Here is an 18,267-nt window from a genome sequence, read left to right as displayed (position 1 = left end):
AATTACCTTGTCCCTAGTAGTTACTGCATAACCAGCTTTATGGGTACCTTGTCGGATAAAGCTATTTGAATCTGAAAATCAGGAATCTTCTGCATCCTCCAGAACTTCTTCCTTCAGACCTGGTCTGCTGGAATACATGGCTTCTATTGTTTCGAGACAGTCATGTGTTAGCAGTTTGGTTGTCATTCCACTGAGAAAAGAAGCTGGGTTCACAATGTTAGTTACTTCAATTTCAATATCATCTGACTTGACCAGAATGGCTTGGTATTTCAGAAACCTAGATGAGACATCTTCTGGTCCAAAGTGCTTTTTTAAGTGTCTCAAATGTATTTTTAGTTTCCTTAGACCATGCCAGTTGGGGAGGGTCGGTTTTAAAAGTTCATATAACACCTTTACCATCACTCCATAATTGTAAAACCATATGCGGCACCAACCTGTCATTCTCAAGAAGGTTCTGAGTTGGTTTACTGTCTGTAGGAGTGGAGTCTGACAGATGGCTTCCTTTCATTCAGTTCCCAGTTCTTGTTGTTCCCTGGACAGTCCATATCCCAAGTCTGTAATTTGTTCTTGCACCATTCGGGCTTCCTGTTGAGAGACTTGTTATCCATTTAATCCAAGAAAATTCAACAAACTCACAATTCACTGAATGTGCTCAGGTCTTGTTTCAGTTGCTATTAACAAATCATCCATATACTGTAGAAGGATTTTATCTCTAGAGGGAGAATCCCATACTTCAATTTCTCGTGCTAATTTATTTCCAAGGTTTGTTGGGCTATTCTTAAAACCTTGAGGTAACATCGTCCAAGTAAGCTGGGCTTTCCTACCAGAGGTAGGACTCTTTCCTTCAAATGCTTTTGACTTTCTTTAGCTAGTGGCAGACAGAAAAATTCATCTTTTATATCTAACACCATATCTGGTTATTCTTAATTTAGTCCACTACAAGATGCAAATCTTTGGCAATCTTTTAATTTTTCTCAGGTCCTGTACTACTTGGTAAATTCCATCCAGCTTTTTCACTAGTCAGATTCACATTCCACTAATAGTTCCATGCTGTAAAAAGTTATTAATCGGACTTTCTAGTCCTTTGCAGACTTTTAATCTCAAAGGGTATTGTCTCTAGCATACTCCTTTGGGCCCTTAAACTATGCTTTCATTAGTATCTGCTAAAATCCTATTCACTATTGTCTGTGCCAGAGCCCAGCAGTTGCTGATCTGATAAGGAACACTGGAATGCAGAGCACTACTAAATCAATTTGCTGTGAAAGGGGAAAAAAACCCCAAACCCTTTTCTTGTAAGATCACATATCTACTTTAAAACAACTTTCTCAAAAATATTCAGATATTTTTCCCTAGGTTAGGGGCGGCCAAATAATCCACCTCCTCACACACACAAACTGTTGATCAATGAACAATCTTGAATCTCCTGAAAATAAATAAGGTGCTAATCCTATAGTTCTCATATCAGTGCTTGGATGGTTCAAGCCAGAAAATAAACAATCAAAGCAATTAAATTGCCAGAGGAACAGCTACCAAATTTATTGCAGCTGGATACTATTCTGTTGCATCTCAGCAACATTCTAAAAAGATGATCAGAGTTTTTAAAGTTTACCAATTATAGGCACATGCCTTTGTTGCTTAAATCTTTTACACATATCCAATTACCACTGCTACTTACACACTTGGTACAAACATATTAACTTTAAATCCTTTTTCTTTCTCCTTCTCTTCACATACATTTTAAATCTTTCTTTTCTTCTCTTCACATACATTTTCCACCACTGATCACACTTTCTATTAAATGACATGAAGTTTTGTCTCTTCCAATTAGGCAGGGGTTCAACATTTCTTACATTATCGATACACATAACACACACACTAAACCTGTGTGTATTGTTCCCCAGTTACACATACACGACAGTAAAATTTCCTGCAGAAATAACCACACAAAAAAATTGTATAAATTGATAGTTGGTGCTCTATTAAAATATTTTAATAAAGCCTGTTTGAGAATTCCCCAACTGGGGTGTTCATTATTTTTATCTAAATAAAACTGCTCATAACTTGGCATGCCCCTACAGAGATAACAGGGTTAATTCGCATTCAGGGAAGAGAAGGGAGGGGGCATTCATACACACAGCCGCAGTTTTTCGTTTAAAAATATTTGTGGTGGCCACAGTCTTTTGTCAGAATAGCTTAACTTCTTGACATAATTTACCAGTTTTCTGTTCTTCATATGCTGTCCATGCAACAGCTATTACGTTAACAACAAAGTCATAAAAATTCATTCATCTCCTCCCATCAACTTTAGTTCAAAACCACAATCGCTTTGTCCGACTCTGTCCGTACCCATCACTGGATATCGGAAACACGAATCAGGACTCTGCACTGCTGTGCTATGCCTTAGGCATACACACATACACAGTTACGAAAGATACCAAAGTTTAAATCAGTTATTCATATTCGATTTCTTATTATACTTTCTGAGTTCAAGACACACACAATTATGACGTATACCAAAGTTAAAATCAGTTATCCGTATTCAGTTCCTCATTATACTTTCCAAGTTCAAAACCAAAATGGCACACACAATTCTTATACTAATTATTAGTGGGGACTCAGAACCCCCATAGCAAAGCCAAGACAGTGGGAATTTTAACCCCTGTTATCAAAACCCAAGAAACCATGTGGTTTTGATCAGTAAGGCTCTTTGAATTATTCTCAAAGAGTCCCTACAGCACTGCAAATTCAAAGTTTCCAAAGGCATACTCTGAGTTCCGGTACCCAGTATACCAGTCCTCTGCAGGACGTCTACCTATTACTTTCCAAATGGCTAGCCTCAAACAAAATTCAGTTAATACCTTTAAAATCCACAATGGTCCTTGTCTGCTCCCGCAGTGATCCAGATGAGGCAAGGAGTCCGTCCAGAAAGTCCCGGGGGTACCATAGGGAGTCCTGGCTTTCAACGGGTCCTGCAGCCGAGCGAAGAGTGTCCCATCTGAGGTGCCAAATTGATTCAAAGAATGGAGTTTCCAAGCCCCCTTGCTTTCTAACACTCTTCACTAAAGTGGGAGGCTAGGTGCGGCTGGGAAAGGATTCCAAGATAATAACTCAATAACAACTGGATAATTGTTATTAAGCAGGTATTCTCTTTATTAGCAGTGATGGGTGTGTGGGGGAATTGCTCTTCCATAAACACACACATCAAAGAAGAAAACCATGCGTATTTTAAGTTACAGATGTATGCATATTCATTTCATCTCCCAAAAATCTATTACATATTCATTCTTGTTTTGAGAAATCATTAACATAGCTCCACGCCTTGTTCGTGTGCGCAGTCAGTCTTTTGAGTGGTCGTGAGGACCCATCCTGTGGTCCCAAGATGAAGGCTCAAAGTCTTGATAAACTTTTGACCTTGGGGGAGGTGGGGTGAGGGGGGTGGGGTGATGGGTGGTGCAGCCCAAACTTTAAAAAACGGTCTTTTTTCACACACGCTTAAACATTTGCCATTTATTACCACCTTAGGACCTCCACATGTAGTAGCACATGTTTCTTTCTCCAGCGGTCCAGAAGATGGTGGGTGTCCACATACAAAATACAAACACAAGACAAGACAGAGAGGGACAAACAGAGAGAGACAAGACAAACTTCAGGCATAAAGATTCCAGTATTGCATATATGCTGCGTGTATGCCTCAGTGTACCTGCAATATTAGCGGCAAGCACAGAACAAATGGCCGATGTTCTCATGCTTGCTAGCTTGTTGAGACCTTGGAATATTTATTAAGACCCGTGGGTTAATAGGAAAGGAAAACATGAAGATAAGGGGCACATCTGTGGAAAACAGGGGGTTGAACTCTGTCACTGTACTGCAGGATTCTCACGGGTGGAAATTCACTGGGATAGCTGTTAGTGGATACAGAGGCACTATATAAGGTCTGCACCCACTCAATAAAGTGATCTCAACTGTTGCCTCATCGACGGAGTCCGTGCTTTAATTGCTACAACAAACAGACAACAGAGAAAACAGAGACAACTTTTGCAGAATCAAACTCTATAGGACTGTCTTTCCATAGGACTGTCCTTCAAGTCCAGACAGCTCGAGTATGTTGCCTCAATAGTTTCCAGTCAGTCATGATGTACTGGTTCCCCTGTGTTTCCGCTAAGAAAAGAGGCTGAATTGACAATGTTAGTAACTACAATTTTCTACCATTGCAGTCTGGTATTTCAAGAACCTTTGTAGGAAAAGCCAGTGTCCACCTTTGACTTCCAATACAGCAGATGTTGTATGGGACACCAACATAATCATTCTCTGGCCCAGGGTGAATTTTTGAGCTTCCTGGATATCTAGTATTATGGCCGTGACCACTCGCAGGCATCCAGGCCAACCTTTTGCAGTTGCAGCTGATTGCTTGGAAAAGTATGCAACTGCTCGGCGATACGGGCCCAGATCCTGTGCCAATATCAGAGGAGAAAAATGGCTTACTCACATCTGGGAGTCCCAAGGCTGGAGCCAATATCAGGGGCTTTTTCAGTAGCTCAAAGGCCTGTATAGCTTTTTTATTCCATTGAAGGTGTTTCTATTCAGTGGTTGTTAGTGTGTACAGGAGTTTAACAAGCAGTCCATCCACAGTCGGCACCACCCAATCATTCCCAGGAAAATTCGTAACTCTCTCACTGTTTGTGGTCTCGGAGTTTTGCATATTGCCTCTTTTTGGGCTTGTCCCAAAGTCCTCTGTCCAGCACTGACTTTGTAGCCCAGGTAAATGATCTCACGCGGCATTATCTGGGCCTTCTTTTTGGATTCCCGATATCCCTGGAGTCCTAGAAAATTCAATAGACTCACCATCCAGATCATGCAAGCGTCCGTCATCCTGGTGGCAATCAGGATATCGTCCACATACTGTAAAAGTTTTTCTTCCTCAGACGGGGCTTCTCAGCACTCAAGATCTTCTGCAAGTTGATTGCCAAATATAGTAGGGCTGTTTTGAACTCTGTGGTCATACAGTCCAAGTAAGCTGATTTCTGCATCTGCTTTTGGGATTCTCCCCTTCAAATGCCTGCCCGATGAAGGAAGCCTGCTCGCCCAACCTAGACAACAAAACCCCAGATCCCCCTGATGAACAAATATGAAGTGCTGCAGGTGGAATACAACCCTGAGGATGAGGATGATGGCTCCCACAGCCTAGAATCTTTCCCTAGGCTGCGCCATCTTCAGAAAAACATAAAAACATCCTCCATTAAGAAGAAGAGGAGAGTAATTGTCATAGGGGACTCCCTCCTAAAAGGAACAGAGGGACCCATCTGCAGACTGGACCTGCTCCACAGAGAGGTCTGTTGCTTATCAGGGGCATCAGTGAAGGAGGTAGCTAGAAAACTTCCTTCCCTGGTCCACGAGACAGACTACTGTCCTCTGATAGTAGTCCAAACTGGTAAGGATGATCTAGTAAACAGAAAGCCCAAACCATCAAGAGAGACTTCAGGGTGCTTGGGAAAATGATGGAGGGCTCTGGGCCTCAAATAGTATTTTGCTCCATTCCAAGGCTAAATACAGAGGAGAAGGAAGTCAAGAAGAAGAATCTGATTAATGCCTGGCTCCAAGCCTGGTGTGAGGACAGGGGCTTCGGTTTCTTTGATCATGGGGTGGCTCACGCACCCCCAGGCTTTCTTACTAGGGATGGGACACGTGTGTCTCCTAGTGGGGCTAAAGCCCTTGCTAAAAATCTAGCTAGGTTCATTAACCAAGCTTTAAACTAGATGTGAAGGGGGAGGGGGATGAGACCAGGCTAGACAGGAGTGAGCCTGCATGTGGGGCACTGGTGACTCTGAGATGGTGTGCTGGTGAGGACCACCAGTACATCACCACACAGAAAGTCGGGACGATTTCACCTGGGGATGGTAAGGAAGATACTGGCACTCTGGTGCTAGCTACTCCAGTGACCAGGCAATTCCCTCTATGAGGGCTGAAGGTTCACCAGCTCAGCTGAAGTGCATTTACACCAATGCACGCAGCATGGGGAAGAAGAAGGAAGAGCTGAAAGCTGTTGTAGGACAAGGAGGCTATGATGTTGCCATCATGGAAACATGGTGGGATGACTCGTATAACTGGAGTGCAGCTATGGTGGGGTACAAACTCTTCAGGCGGGATAGGAAGGGAAGGAGAGGAGGTGGGATAGCCCTCTATGTAAGGGAGGACCTGGATACTGATGAGCTGGATTGTGGCGATCAGGAGGTTGAGTGCCTGTGGGTTAAAATCAGAGGAGCCCATAAGAAGGCAGATTTTGTGATGGGAGTCTGTTACAGACCACCCAGCCAAGGAGAAGCAGCTGATGAGCTCTTCTATAAACAACTGGGGATAGTCTCTAGATCGATGTCTCTTGTTCTTGTGGGAGACTTCAATCTTCCTGATATCTGCTGGAAGTACAATACAGCAGAAAGGAAGCAGTCCAGGAGGTTCCTGGAGTGCGTGGAAGACAACTTCCTCACACAACTGGTGAGTGAACTGATAAGGGAAAGTGCCCTCCTGGACTGCTGTTTGTGAACAGAGAAGGCCTTGTGGGGGATGTGGCAGTAGGTGGACGCCTAGGACTAAGTGACCATGAGATGATAGGGTTTTCTGTTCTAGCTGAGGTGAAGAGTCTGGTTAGCAGGACAGTAGCACTAAACTTCCAGAGGGCAGGCTTTGAACTGTTCAGAAGGCTGGTTGGCAAAGTCTCATGGGAGACAGTACTCAAGGGCAAGGGAGCCCAGGAGGGCAGGGAGCTCTTCAAAAAGGAAATCCTAGCAGCTCAGGAGAAAGCCATCCCCATGTTCCAGAGAAAGAGCCGGCGGGGGAAAAAACCAGCTTGGTTGAACAGAGAGATCTTGAGTGATATCAAGAAGAAGAGAAATGTTTATGGGCTCTGGAAGAGGGGACAGGCCTCTTGGGTGGGCTACAGGAGGGAAGTGAGATTGTGTAGAGAAAAAATCAGAAGGGCTAAGGCCCAGCTAGAAATCAGATTGGCCAAGTCTGTGAAAGATAACAAAAAATATTTCTATAAATATATTAACAACAAAAAGGAGGACTAGGGAGACCATACAGTCCCTATTGGATGCAGAAGGAACAACAGTGACAGGGGATGAGGAAAAGGCTGAGGTACTTAATGCCTTCTTTGCCTCAGTCTTTAATAGTAAGGAAAATTGTTCCGTCTGTGTACAAACCCAGGAGCTAGAGGAGCAGAATGAGGCTCCCATGATCCAAGAGGAGGCAGTTAGAGCCTTGCTAGCCCAACTAGACACCCACAAGTCTATGGGGCCAGATGGGATCCACCCAAGAGTATTGAAGGAGCTGGCGGATGTACTTGCCAAACCCCTTTCCATCATCTTCCAACAGTCCTGGAAGACTGGGGAAGTCCCACTGGACTGGAGGCTGGCTGATGTTGTGCCCATCTACAAGAAGGGTTGCAGGGAGGACCCAGGAAACTACAGGCCTGTCAGTCTGACCTCAGTGCCAGGGAAAGTCATGGAGCAGGTCATCTTGAGTGCTATCATGAAGCACATGCAAGAGAACCGGGTGATCAGGCCCGTCAACAGGGGTTCACAAAAGGCAGGTCTTGCCAGACTAACCTGATCACCTTCTATGACAAAGTGACTCGGCTGCTGGATGAGGGAAAGGCTGTGGATGTGGTCTTCCTGGACTTCAGTAAAGCCTTTGACACAGTTTCTCACAGCATTCTGCTTGAGAAACCGTCAGCCTCTGGCCTGGACAGGCGAACATGCTCATGGGTTGAAAACTGGTTGGATGGCCGGGCCCAGAGAGTGGTGGGAAATGGTGCGAAATCCAGCTGGAGGCCAGTTACAAGTGGTGTTCCCCCGGGCTCAGTGCTGGGTCCAGCCCTGTTCAATGTCTTTATCAATGACCTGGATGAAGGCATTGAGTGCACCCTTAGCAAGTTTGCAGACGATACTACGCTGGGTGGAAGTCTCGGTCTGCTGGAGGGTAGGGAGGATCGGTAAAGGGATCTGAACAGGCTGGACTGCTGGGCAGAGTCCAATGGCATGAGGTTTAACAGGGCCAAATGCCAGGTCCTGCACTTGGGGCACAACAACCCTATGCAGTGCTACAGACTAGGAGAAGTCTGGCTGGAAAGCTGCCTGGAGGAGAGGGACCTGGGGGTGTTGGTTGACAGCCGACTGAACATGAGCCAGCAGTGTGCCCTGGTGGCCAAGAAGGCCAATGGCATCTTGGCTTGGATCAGAAACGGCGTGACCAGCAGGTCCAGGGAGGTTATCCTCCCTCTGTACTCGGCACTGGTGAGACCGCTCCTCGGATCCTGTGTTCATTTCTGGGCCCCTCACCACAAGAAGGATGTTGAGGCTCTCGAGTGAGTCCAGAGAAGAGCAACAAAGCTGGTGAAGGGGCTGGAGAACAGGCCTTATGAGGAGCGGCTGAGAGAGCTGGGGTTGTTTAGCCTGGAGAAGAGGAGGCTGAGGGGTGACCTCATTGCTCTCTACAACTGCCTGAAAGGAGGTTGTAGAGAGGAGGGTGCTGGCCTCTTCTCCCAGGTGACAGGGGACAGGACAAGAGGGAATGGCCTCAAGCTCTGCCAGGGGAGATTTAGGCTGGACATTAGGAAAAAAGTTTTCACAGAAAGGGTCATTGGGCACTGGAACAGGCTGCCCAGGGAGGTGGTTGAGTCACCTTCCCTGGAGGTGTTTAAGGGATGGGTGGAGGAGGTGCTGAGGAGCATGTTTTATTGATTGACAGGAATGTTTGGACTCAATCATAGAATCATAGAATCATAGAATCACCAGGTTGGAAGAGACCCACCGGATCATCGAGTCCAACCATTCCTATCAAACACTAAACCATGCCCCTTAGCACCTCGTCCACATGTGATCCAGTGGGTCTTTTCCAACCTGGTGATTCTATGATTTTATGAAAAGAAGGCATCCTTCAGGTCTAAAATGGTAAACCTGGTTAGTTCATGTGTCAATACAGTCAATAGAGTATATGGATTTATCATCACTGGATAGAGGTCTTCACTTATTTTATTTATAGCTCCTAAGTCCTTGACCCTCGGTATGCTACATCGGGCTTATGGACAGGTATTGGCCGAATTCCTTCCCTGTCTTCCCTCTTTAGAGGATATTATTTAATTCTTACCGGCTGACGCCCTTCTTTGATTTGACCTCAACAGCTGGAGCATTCTTTGATTTCCCAGGCACATCAGTGGCCCATACCCCAGGCTATACCTGTTTCATGATTTCTTCATTGACGTTTCCCCCTTTGGGAATACTACCTAGAGATAAGCTCATGATTTGTATGTATTGTTGATCATTTACTTCTAGAGTAATTGCTCCTTTTTCAAATTTAATCCCAGCCTCTAATTGTTCTAATAAATCTCTCCCCAAGAGTGCCTTCGGGGAAGTGGGCATGTACAGGAATTGGTGTATACCCCATTTTTTCCCCAATTTGTATTTCAGAGGTTTGCAAAAATATGCCTTTTATCTTTGGCCAGTTGCTCCCTTTACCATGATGTAGTTATTTCCAAGGGATATCAAAGCTTGGTTTAAAACTGAATATGTTGCCCCGGTGTCAACTGAAATTCTACCTTCTTTTGCTCTTTCCCTAGTTTCATTATAACCAGAGGATCCGCTAGGGTGGATTCCCCAGATCTCTGTCAATCCTCCTTCACATGGGCCACTATCTGTCCTTTCTGATTACCCGGCTATCCTTCATTTCTTTTTCACCTCATCCAACAATACTTCCAGGTTCCTATTTTCTGTGGATCACAGCTTTAGGAATTTATGCCTGATATCCCCTGCTGAGTGACCCAAGAACAAAGGAACTAGTTGTTGTATTCCTACCTCTGACCCAGGGTCCAGCGGTGTGCTGCGGCACATTGCATCCCTTAATCGATCCAGGAATTCAGATGGTGACACGGAAGGACCTGGCTCAGCTGCATATAATACTGACTAGTTTATTGTTTTGGGAATGGGTCTCTCCATCCCTTCCAGAATCCACCCCTGATATGCTTGCAGCCTTTCTTTATGTGCATTCCTGTTCGCATTCCACTTTGGGTCTTGAAGAGGGAACTAATCTTTAACATCCACCCCTTCTGGTTTATAATAATCTTCTTACCTCGCAGTCTTTAAGACTAATTGTTTAATTGTTTCTCTTTCTCTGTCAAACAGTCCAATAATAATTGTAGATCACTCCAGTCGGGGTTGTGCTGTCTTATAATAAACTGAAAATGTTTTGGCTACACTTACCGGATCATTTGGGTAGTTTTGTGCAACCCCTTCCATGCTTCTAAATCAGCGGTGGAAAAGGTACCTTGATTAGCATTGGCTCTCCATCAGGTCCTACTGCCTCCCAGAGAGCCGCCTGCAGGACTATTGGAGCAGACATTTTCTGGTGCGGGAGGATACAGGGCTATCCAGAGGGGTGGGGGTCCTTTCCGATTTTGCATCTTGTTCTTGGGATTGAGGGGGAGGCTTAAACAGATCAGTTAGATCCTGTTCTGGTGCCTGGTGAGTTTTGTTTAACTTTGTGCACCTTTGTCCAATGCTGCATGCCAAACAACACCACCTCAATTTACCTCTAGATTCCTTGTTATTTTCTCACTCAAGGGCGAGTGCCAGATGGTTGCGGAGGAATGAAAAATATATCCATGTAAGACATTTCATCCCACTTTCCTTCTCTCCTCAAAAACAATATTAATTGTAAGAGGGTGTTATAATCTATTGTATCATTAAGTGACCACTTTGCCTCAACATCTAATTTGTAAAGTGGCCACCATTGATTACAATATTTAATAAGGGTCTTTTTGTTTTCAGTGCCCCCAGTTCCAAACAATATCCTTCCAATGTGTTAATACACACCCCAGAGGGCTCTTTTTGTTTTCCATTTTTAGTTTCTTTAGCTTGCCTTTTCCTTACTTTTGCCTCTTTCTTTCTCAAGTTCCACTAGAACCTTTCTTTACACTGTTCTTTAACCCTTTCCCGGTCTTCTTCCCCTCCCCCCCCCCGCCCTCTGCCACTACTGATCACACTTTCTGTTAAATTACATTAAGTTTTGTCCTTGCCAATTAGGCAGGCATTCAACCTTTGTTACATTACTGATAAACATAATATACGCACACACATACTAAACCTGAACATATTGTTCTCCAATTATACACAATAAAACTGTCTGCAGAAATAATCACACAACAGATTTTGGATAAATCAATAGTTGGCACTCTTAAAATTTTAAGGATCATTTATCCCATCTTTTCCTGTTTAGGATTCCCTATAATAGCTGGGTTGCTCATTATTCTTATTCGAATAAAATTGCTCATAACCCAATATGTCCCTACAGAGATAACACTTTTAACTCCCGTGGACTCAGCGAAGAAGTTTAAAGGAAAAAAACCTTCACATTCAGGAAGGAAAGGAAGAGAATGAGTGGGGGGTGGGAGGGCACTCACACACAGTCGCGCAAGGCTGTGTTTTTCCATATTTTTTTTCTCTCTCTTTTCCTTTTTTTTTGCTAGGTATTTTAAAATTTTACCCTCTGCAGCCTCTCATTCCAGGTCCCAGGTAAATCTACCGATTAGCTGGCTTAGTGGACATTTGGGATTGAAAGGTCCCAGAGATGTATTTCTAAGATTAATCAAAACTAATTTGTAAGTCTTATAAATGTTTGAAGTTTCAAGCTCTTCGTCTGTTTCTGGCCGCGCCACTCACTTTTCAGAGTGAGCAAGCTGTCCTGCCTAGTTTTCGCTGCATAGTACTTGAAACTACTTGGTGCTGCAACTGACCAGCGCAACCGGCCATAAACCCAAAGGTCAGCAGTTTGAGCCCACCCCAGCACACCTGCTTTTCTCCTTACTAGTATCTAAACTTTTAAATTCCTGGCAAACTTCAGCACTCTATCATACATTAAACAATTCACAGAGCACAGAACACTTTAACAACACACAACAATCAGAACTCCTCACTTGCTGCGCAGTGATGCTGCTTCTCAAACATATGCAGCCATTCGTTTCAGAGCCTGCCCTATTCATATTGTGTTAGTTACGACCAGTCAATAACAACAGCATAAGTTGTTAACTACTGGATTCACAATTTCTGATGTTATGGATATTTAAACACATGGTACTGGGCACATACAACACTTAAAATATGCACATGCAATAGTTATTACTCCAATCCCATTTATCGTCCCCTTGAAGTCCCATGGGTTGAACTTAAAATGAGATATTAACGATGTCAAAATATACACAGTACCGGGATGGAATACTTCCAGCAAATGTATGCAATGATAGCTATCTCAAAAACTCCTCCAGCTATCCCTGCAAGAAGTACCACGCCTTACCATGCGCAGGATTTTTTATATTTTTTTTCCTTTTCTTTCTTTTTTCTTTCTTTTTTCTTTTTTTTTTCTTTTTTTTTTCCTGACAACTTATAGGGTCATTGCAACTTATACTATTTCCCTTTGGGCCCAACAATTCCAATTCCCAGGGGCGAGCAGTATTGCTCCTCATCTTCACGTGAGGCGTTCCATACACGGCATATAGACTCATCCCCTGACCCCTGCAAGTATCCCCAAGTCACATACTTGTCCGCCCACTGATGACCTGTCTCTCTCCCTGCAGCAACCAGATAGGGATGGGAGGTTCTCCAGAAAAAATAAGCCAGCGGCGCCTAGAACATCCCCACCAGTCCTGCAGCCGGATAGAGATGGGGTCCCATCTTGGATGCCTAGTTGTTTTGCAGAATCAAACTCTGTAACTCAATTAAGGGTTATAAAGTAGGTATGTGGTTTTTCACCGGCGGGTGCAAGGGGGTTAATCCTCCTAGCTTGCACACCATTTTGTTTAACAACAGCTACTTATAGTGTAAAGTCATGCATATTCATAAACGCCTACTACATATTCATGACCGTTCCCTCGAGAAGCTTCTCCCATACCGGCGCCGGCACAGTGCCTCCTGGTGGTCGTGGGCTGGGGTCTCAGGGATGAAGTAAGATATCTTCCTCGCTGTGAACTTGTTCCTTGCACATGCTCCCTGGGTCCTTGGCATTCCTCCCAGCTCCAAGGCCATTCTCGACCAGTTCAAGTTTCTAGGCAGTTCTGCTCCTTATCAGGGGCTGGCACCGTGTTATCAGGAGATTCTCTACAGAGTCCTTGAGCTGAATGGTTGCTAAAAACTTAAAGCTAAACAATTGTTATTCTATTCAACCTTAAATGTTACAGCTTAAATATCACTGATTGTTAGTCCCCCTACTCTCTAGCCCCGCATCACAACAGAGAAATAGAGGAAAACAGAGGGAACAGAGACAATAACTCATGCCAGGCTGAGTCCATACAACATCTCAGGGCAGTGCTCTTTAATGTCAGTATAAATGACCTGGATATAGGACTTGAAAGTTTACTGACCAAGTTCACTGATGACAGGAAACTGGAGGGAGCTGTTGACACTCTTGAGGGCAGAGAGGCCCTGCAGAGGAATCTGGACAAACTGAAGAGTTGGGCAATCTCCAGTCTCATGAATTTTAACAAGGGCAAGTGTTGGGTTTTACACCTGGGACATGACAACTCCAGATGTCCATACAGCCTGAGGAGTGTGAGGCTGTGGAAAGGGATCTGGGGTTCTGGTCGATGGCAAGTTGAACATGAGCCAACAGTGTGCCCTGGCAGCCAAGAGGGGCAACTGTGTCTGGTAGTGCATCCAACATGGCATCGCCAGCTGGGCGAGGGAGGGGATTGTCCCACTCTGCTCTGCACTGGTGTGGCCCCTCCTTGAGTACTGGATGCAGTTTTGGGCACTGCAGTACAAAAAGAATCTAAAGCTACTGGAGAGCATCCAGAGGAGGGCATGGGGTTGGTGAAGGGTCTAGAGGGGAAGCTGTATGAGGAGGAGCGGAAGTCACTTGGTCTGTTCAGCGTGGAGAAAAGGAGACTAAGGGGAGACCTCATAGCAGTTTACTACTTCCTCGAAAGGGAAGGAGGAGGAGCAGGCGCGGATCTCTTCTCTCTGGTGACCAATGAAAGGAACCGTAGGGAATGGCAGGAAAATCACAGAATCACAGAATCACAGAATAACCAGGCTGGAAGAGACCCACTGGATCATCGAGTCCAACCGTTCCTATCAAACACTAAACCATATCCCTCAGCACCTCGTCCACCCGTGCCTTAAACACCTCCAGGGAAGGTGACTCAACCACCTCCCTGGGCAGCCTGTTCCAGTGCCCAATGACCCTTTCTGTAAAGAATTTTTTCCTAATGTCCAGCCTAAACCTCCCCTGGCGGAGCTTGAGGCCATTCCCTCTTGTCCTGTCTCCCGTCACTTGGGAGAAGAGGCCAGCACCCTCCTCTCTACAACGTCCTTTCAGGTAGTTGTAGAGAGCAATGAGGTCACCCCTCAGCCTCCTCTTCTCCAGGCTAAACAACCCCAGCTCTCTCAGCCGCTCCTCATAAGGCCTGTTCTCCAGCCCCCTCACCAGCTTTGTTGCTCTTCTCTGGACTCGCTCCAGAGCCTCAACATCCTTCTTGTGGTGAGGGGCCCAGAAATGAACACAGGATTCGAGGAGCGGTCTCACCAGTGCCGAGTACAGAGGGAGGATAACCTCCCTGGACCTGCTGGTCACGCCGTTTCTGATCCAAGCCAAGATGCCATTGGCCTTCTTGGCCACCTGGGCACACTGCTGGCTCATATTCAGTCGGTTGTCAACCAACACCCCCAGGTCCCTCTCCTCCAGGCAGCTTTCTAGACAGACTTCTCCTAGTCTGTAGCACTGCATAGGGTTGTTGTGCCCCAAGTGCAGGACCCGGCATTTGACCTTGTTAAAACTCATGCCATTGGACTCTGCCCAGCCGTCCAGCCTGTCCAGATCCCTTTGAAGGGCCTCCCTACCCTCCAGCAGATCGACACTTCCACCCAGCTTAGTGTCGTCCGCAAACTTGCTAAGGGTGCACTCAATGCCTTCATCCAGGTCATTGATAAAGACATTGAACAGGGCTGGACCCAGCACTGAGCCCTGGGGAACCCCACTTGTAACTGGCCTCCAGCTGGATTTCACACCATTTCCCACCACTCTCTGGGCCCGGCCAGCCAACCAGTTTTCCACCCAGGAGAGTGTGCGCCTGTCCAGGCCAGAGGCTGACAGCTTCTCAAGCAGAATGCTGTGAGAAACTGTGTCAAAGGCTTTGCTGAAGTCCAGGAAGACCACATCCACAGCCTTTCCCTCATCCAGCAGCCGAGTCACTTTGTCATAGAAGGCGATCAGGTTAGTCTGGCAAGACCTGCCTTTTGTGAACCCATGTTGACTGGGCCTGATCACCCGGTTCTCTTGCATGTGCTTCATGATAGCACTCAAGATCACCTGCTCCATGACTTTCCCTGGCACTGAGGTCAGACTGACAGGCTTGTGCCAGGGGAGGATTAGCTTGGACATTAGGAAAAGGTTCTTCCCCCAGAGGGTGGTGGAGCACAGGAACAGCTCTCCAGGGAAGCAGTCGTGGCGCCTAATCTGACAATATCCCAAAAGCACTTGGCCGACACCCTCAGCCCCACTGTGTGAATGTTGGGGTTGTCCTGTGCAGGGACAGGAGTTGGACTCAATGATCTTGTGGGTCCCTTCTTACTCAGGACATGTATTAACTCAGAATATGTATTAACAAAGTTAGGTTTCTTCAAATTAGACTATTATCCACAAGTCTCTTAGGCATTTTCATGCATGAGTGAGTAAACTACAACCCCATCTCATTTTATCTGAGAACATTCTTTTTTTCTTTCTCCTTCATTTTCTGTCATTTAATTAAAAACTCTTATGTTCTCTGAGGCCTGCTGCCTGGGGCAGTGCCTGCCAGGGGAAGGGGACCCAGGGCAGCAGCTAGCCTGCCCCAAGGCCAGGGCAGTGTGGGAACCACTGGCTACTCACCCTCCCAGATTGCCTCCATGCCACTTTTGTGTTTTCAGGAACACAGAGCTCTTTTCACCATCTTTTCCCCTCCTCATCATTTTACCAGGGAATTTTTCTAAGTTGGCAAATAGTTGACTTGTTCTGTGTTCCTCAAGCTTAATTAATTAATTGATTAATTACAATTTGCTCAGAAGGAACAGCTCTTCTGGATTTTTGACTAATTACCAGTCTGATTTCTGACTGACAATTACAGCTGCTAATTAATCTCACTGCAGTTCTTGCAGAAAGAGACACTGATAAGAACTTGATAATTACCATAGGGGGAAAAAAAATCAAGAGTCCTGTTTTGTTTCTCTGGCATCCACTTGCAGTCAGATGTCTATTAAAAACAGAGAAGAGGCTAACTACTAAGTATGAAGTACTGTGAGGCTGCTCCAAAATTGCTCAGAAGTTATTCATTCAGGAGCTAGCTGTATTTTGTACGTCTTTTCACTCTTGCTGCCTAACATTGCTTGCTATAGTTTTGGTAAGCAGGATAGCATGACGAGTGTTCAACAATCCCAGTACGGAATTTCTCACAGTGTCCCAATGTTAATCAATATTGTTGAAGGCTGAACAGGGAGTTTTGGTAGGGTGGGTCCCAGCTTTCATCTGATTCGTTTGGTGCAGCCACAGACCTGTAGACTGACAGTGTGTGACGGGGAGCATGTGGGTGCTGTGCAGGATGGTGGTGGGGAGTGGGGACATCCCTGGGCTCCTTTGCTTGTCTCACAAGTTGTGTTTGTTAGCCATAATGGGCAGCGCTGGCATACAGTCCAAGTATTCACTTTGCTTCTTGCAGGGGCAAGTTGCAGCCCATGCTGACTTTCCTCCTGCTGTGACTAAGCCACCAATAGTTCCTGGAAAAGTCTAATTTAAAATCACCTAGGTATGTTGCAGGACTGTGTAACCTCAGCTGTATCTGTGGTGTAGATACATCCACAAAAATCCATGGCCAGATGTTCAACTGGTGATGGTTACTGCGGTCCCTGATCCACACCAGCTCAGTAAGACCACAGTGAGTAACAGGGATTCCTCCTGCCCGGGGTAAGGGACAGGCCCCAGTGCTGTTGCAAATTTGTTTTCATTACCTTGAATTTTCTGGAGTGGTGTTTCTGGGCCATAGGACTACATGCCATGAAGACAGTAGTTGCTGTGGCTGGTGTGCGCTGCCCTGGATAATCAGAGGGCTGTCACACAATGGAATGTATAACTGGCTCAAGAAAAGCACTGTTTTAAACCATGCTGGTTAAACTTAATGTCATGTCATGTCTTTTTTTTTTTTTTTCTGTGCTTGCAGGTCAGAAGATTCTTCACCACAGAAGTGCTGTCTTAGAAACTGTAGTTCTGATCAATCCGGCAGATGAAGCAGTTAGTACTGAGGTAAGTCAGTCAGAAATACTTCACTGGATATGTTGTGAAAACTCTGTTAAGTGTATAGCTTGAGAGCAGCTCCTAACTGTGGACAAAAGGACACATGAGGAGCAAATATAATCAAAAACATCAGACATCCCTTGATTTTCTTCTTGGTTTCCCAGACTCCTGATAAAGCATCAAAGGCATAGGACAGAAACACACCACTTAACCTAGCATTAATTTCCTCAAAACATACCAAATTCCCTTCTTGATGAAGTGAAGTCAGCTGTGGTGAAACTACATCTGCTTTTCTTCTGCTCCTCCATTGTTTGGTAGCTCTGGATGCCTATTTTACATATGAAAAAGTGCCTGAAAAGAAACCAAGTGACCTGAGATAAAGTAAATTCTTCAAAAATTGCCATCTATGTGGTGGTGAATCTAGGTTGATCTATGTGGTCTGTCCTTCAAAAAACATGTGACATGATCAATGGACTCTCCAGAGTGCCCCAGAAGAGGACTACCAATTCCTCATGAACTCACTAGAGTCGAGTCAAAGAAATGAGCATGTAGCTGTTGCGGCCCACTTTAAAAGAAAGTGAGTTCTATTTTCCCAGCACAGCACCCGAGTAATTCAAAATCGCTCAGAGGTATAGGTGAACACTATATCTTTTTACTAAATAAGACGCATGCCCTTAAAACACTGGATTCAAACGATCAAACAACTTGCATGGGCCAGAGCACAGACAGGAAAAGCCGCAGCCATAAAAGTGACAAACGCTTTGCAACAGTGTAACAACCTGCTTAACTGAGCCCGAAACAACACCTAGAGCCCTAATGCTGCCTGGAGTCAAACCCAAAATCAAACCTAAACTGCCCTCTACAGCCCGCTGCAGCTGCATGGGTTGCAAAGAGAAAAAGAGAAAAGATAGGAAAGGATAAAAGAGTTACAAGAGACAAATAGTTGCAAGAGATGAGAGATAGTCA

The 18,267-nt window shown here is 45.3% G+C and overlaps 1 protein-coding gene across 1 annotated transcript in view; it reads left to right on the top strand.

Moving 5' to 3' along the window:
- The window catches only part of LOC138733823 (microtubule-associated protein 1B-like), a 153,559-nt gene that overhangs the window by 87,831 nt on the left and 47,461 nt on the right, over window positions 1–18,267 (top strand). The window contains exon 3 of the mRNA XM_069881305.1: window positions 17,228–17,310. Within this exon, the coding sequence (XP_069737406.1) occupies window positions 17,228–17,310 (83 nt within the window). The remainder of the gene's footprint in view (window positions 1–17,227; window positions 17,311–18,267) is intronic.

Source organism: Phaenicophaeus curvirostris (genome assembly GCF_032191515.1).
Source record: "Phaenicophaeus curvirostris isolate KB17595 chromosome W unlocalized genomic scaffold, BPBGC_Pcur_1.0 scaffold_35, whole genome shotgun sequence".
Classification (NCBI taxonomy): domain Eukaryota; kingdom Metazoa; phylum Chordata; class Aves; order Cuculiformes; family Cuculidae; genus Phaenicophaeus; species Phaenicophaeus curvirostris.
This window is presented reverse-complemented; position numbering and strand designations above follow the sequence as displayed.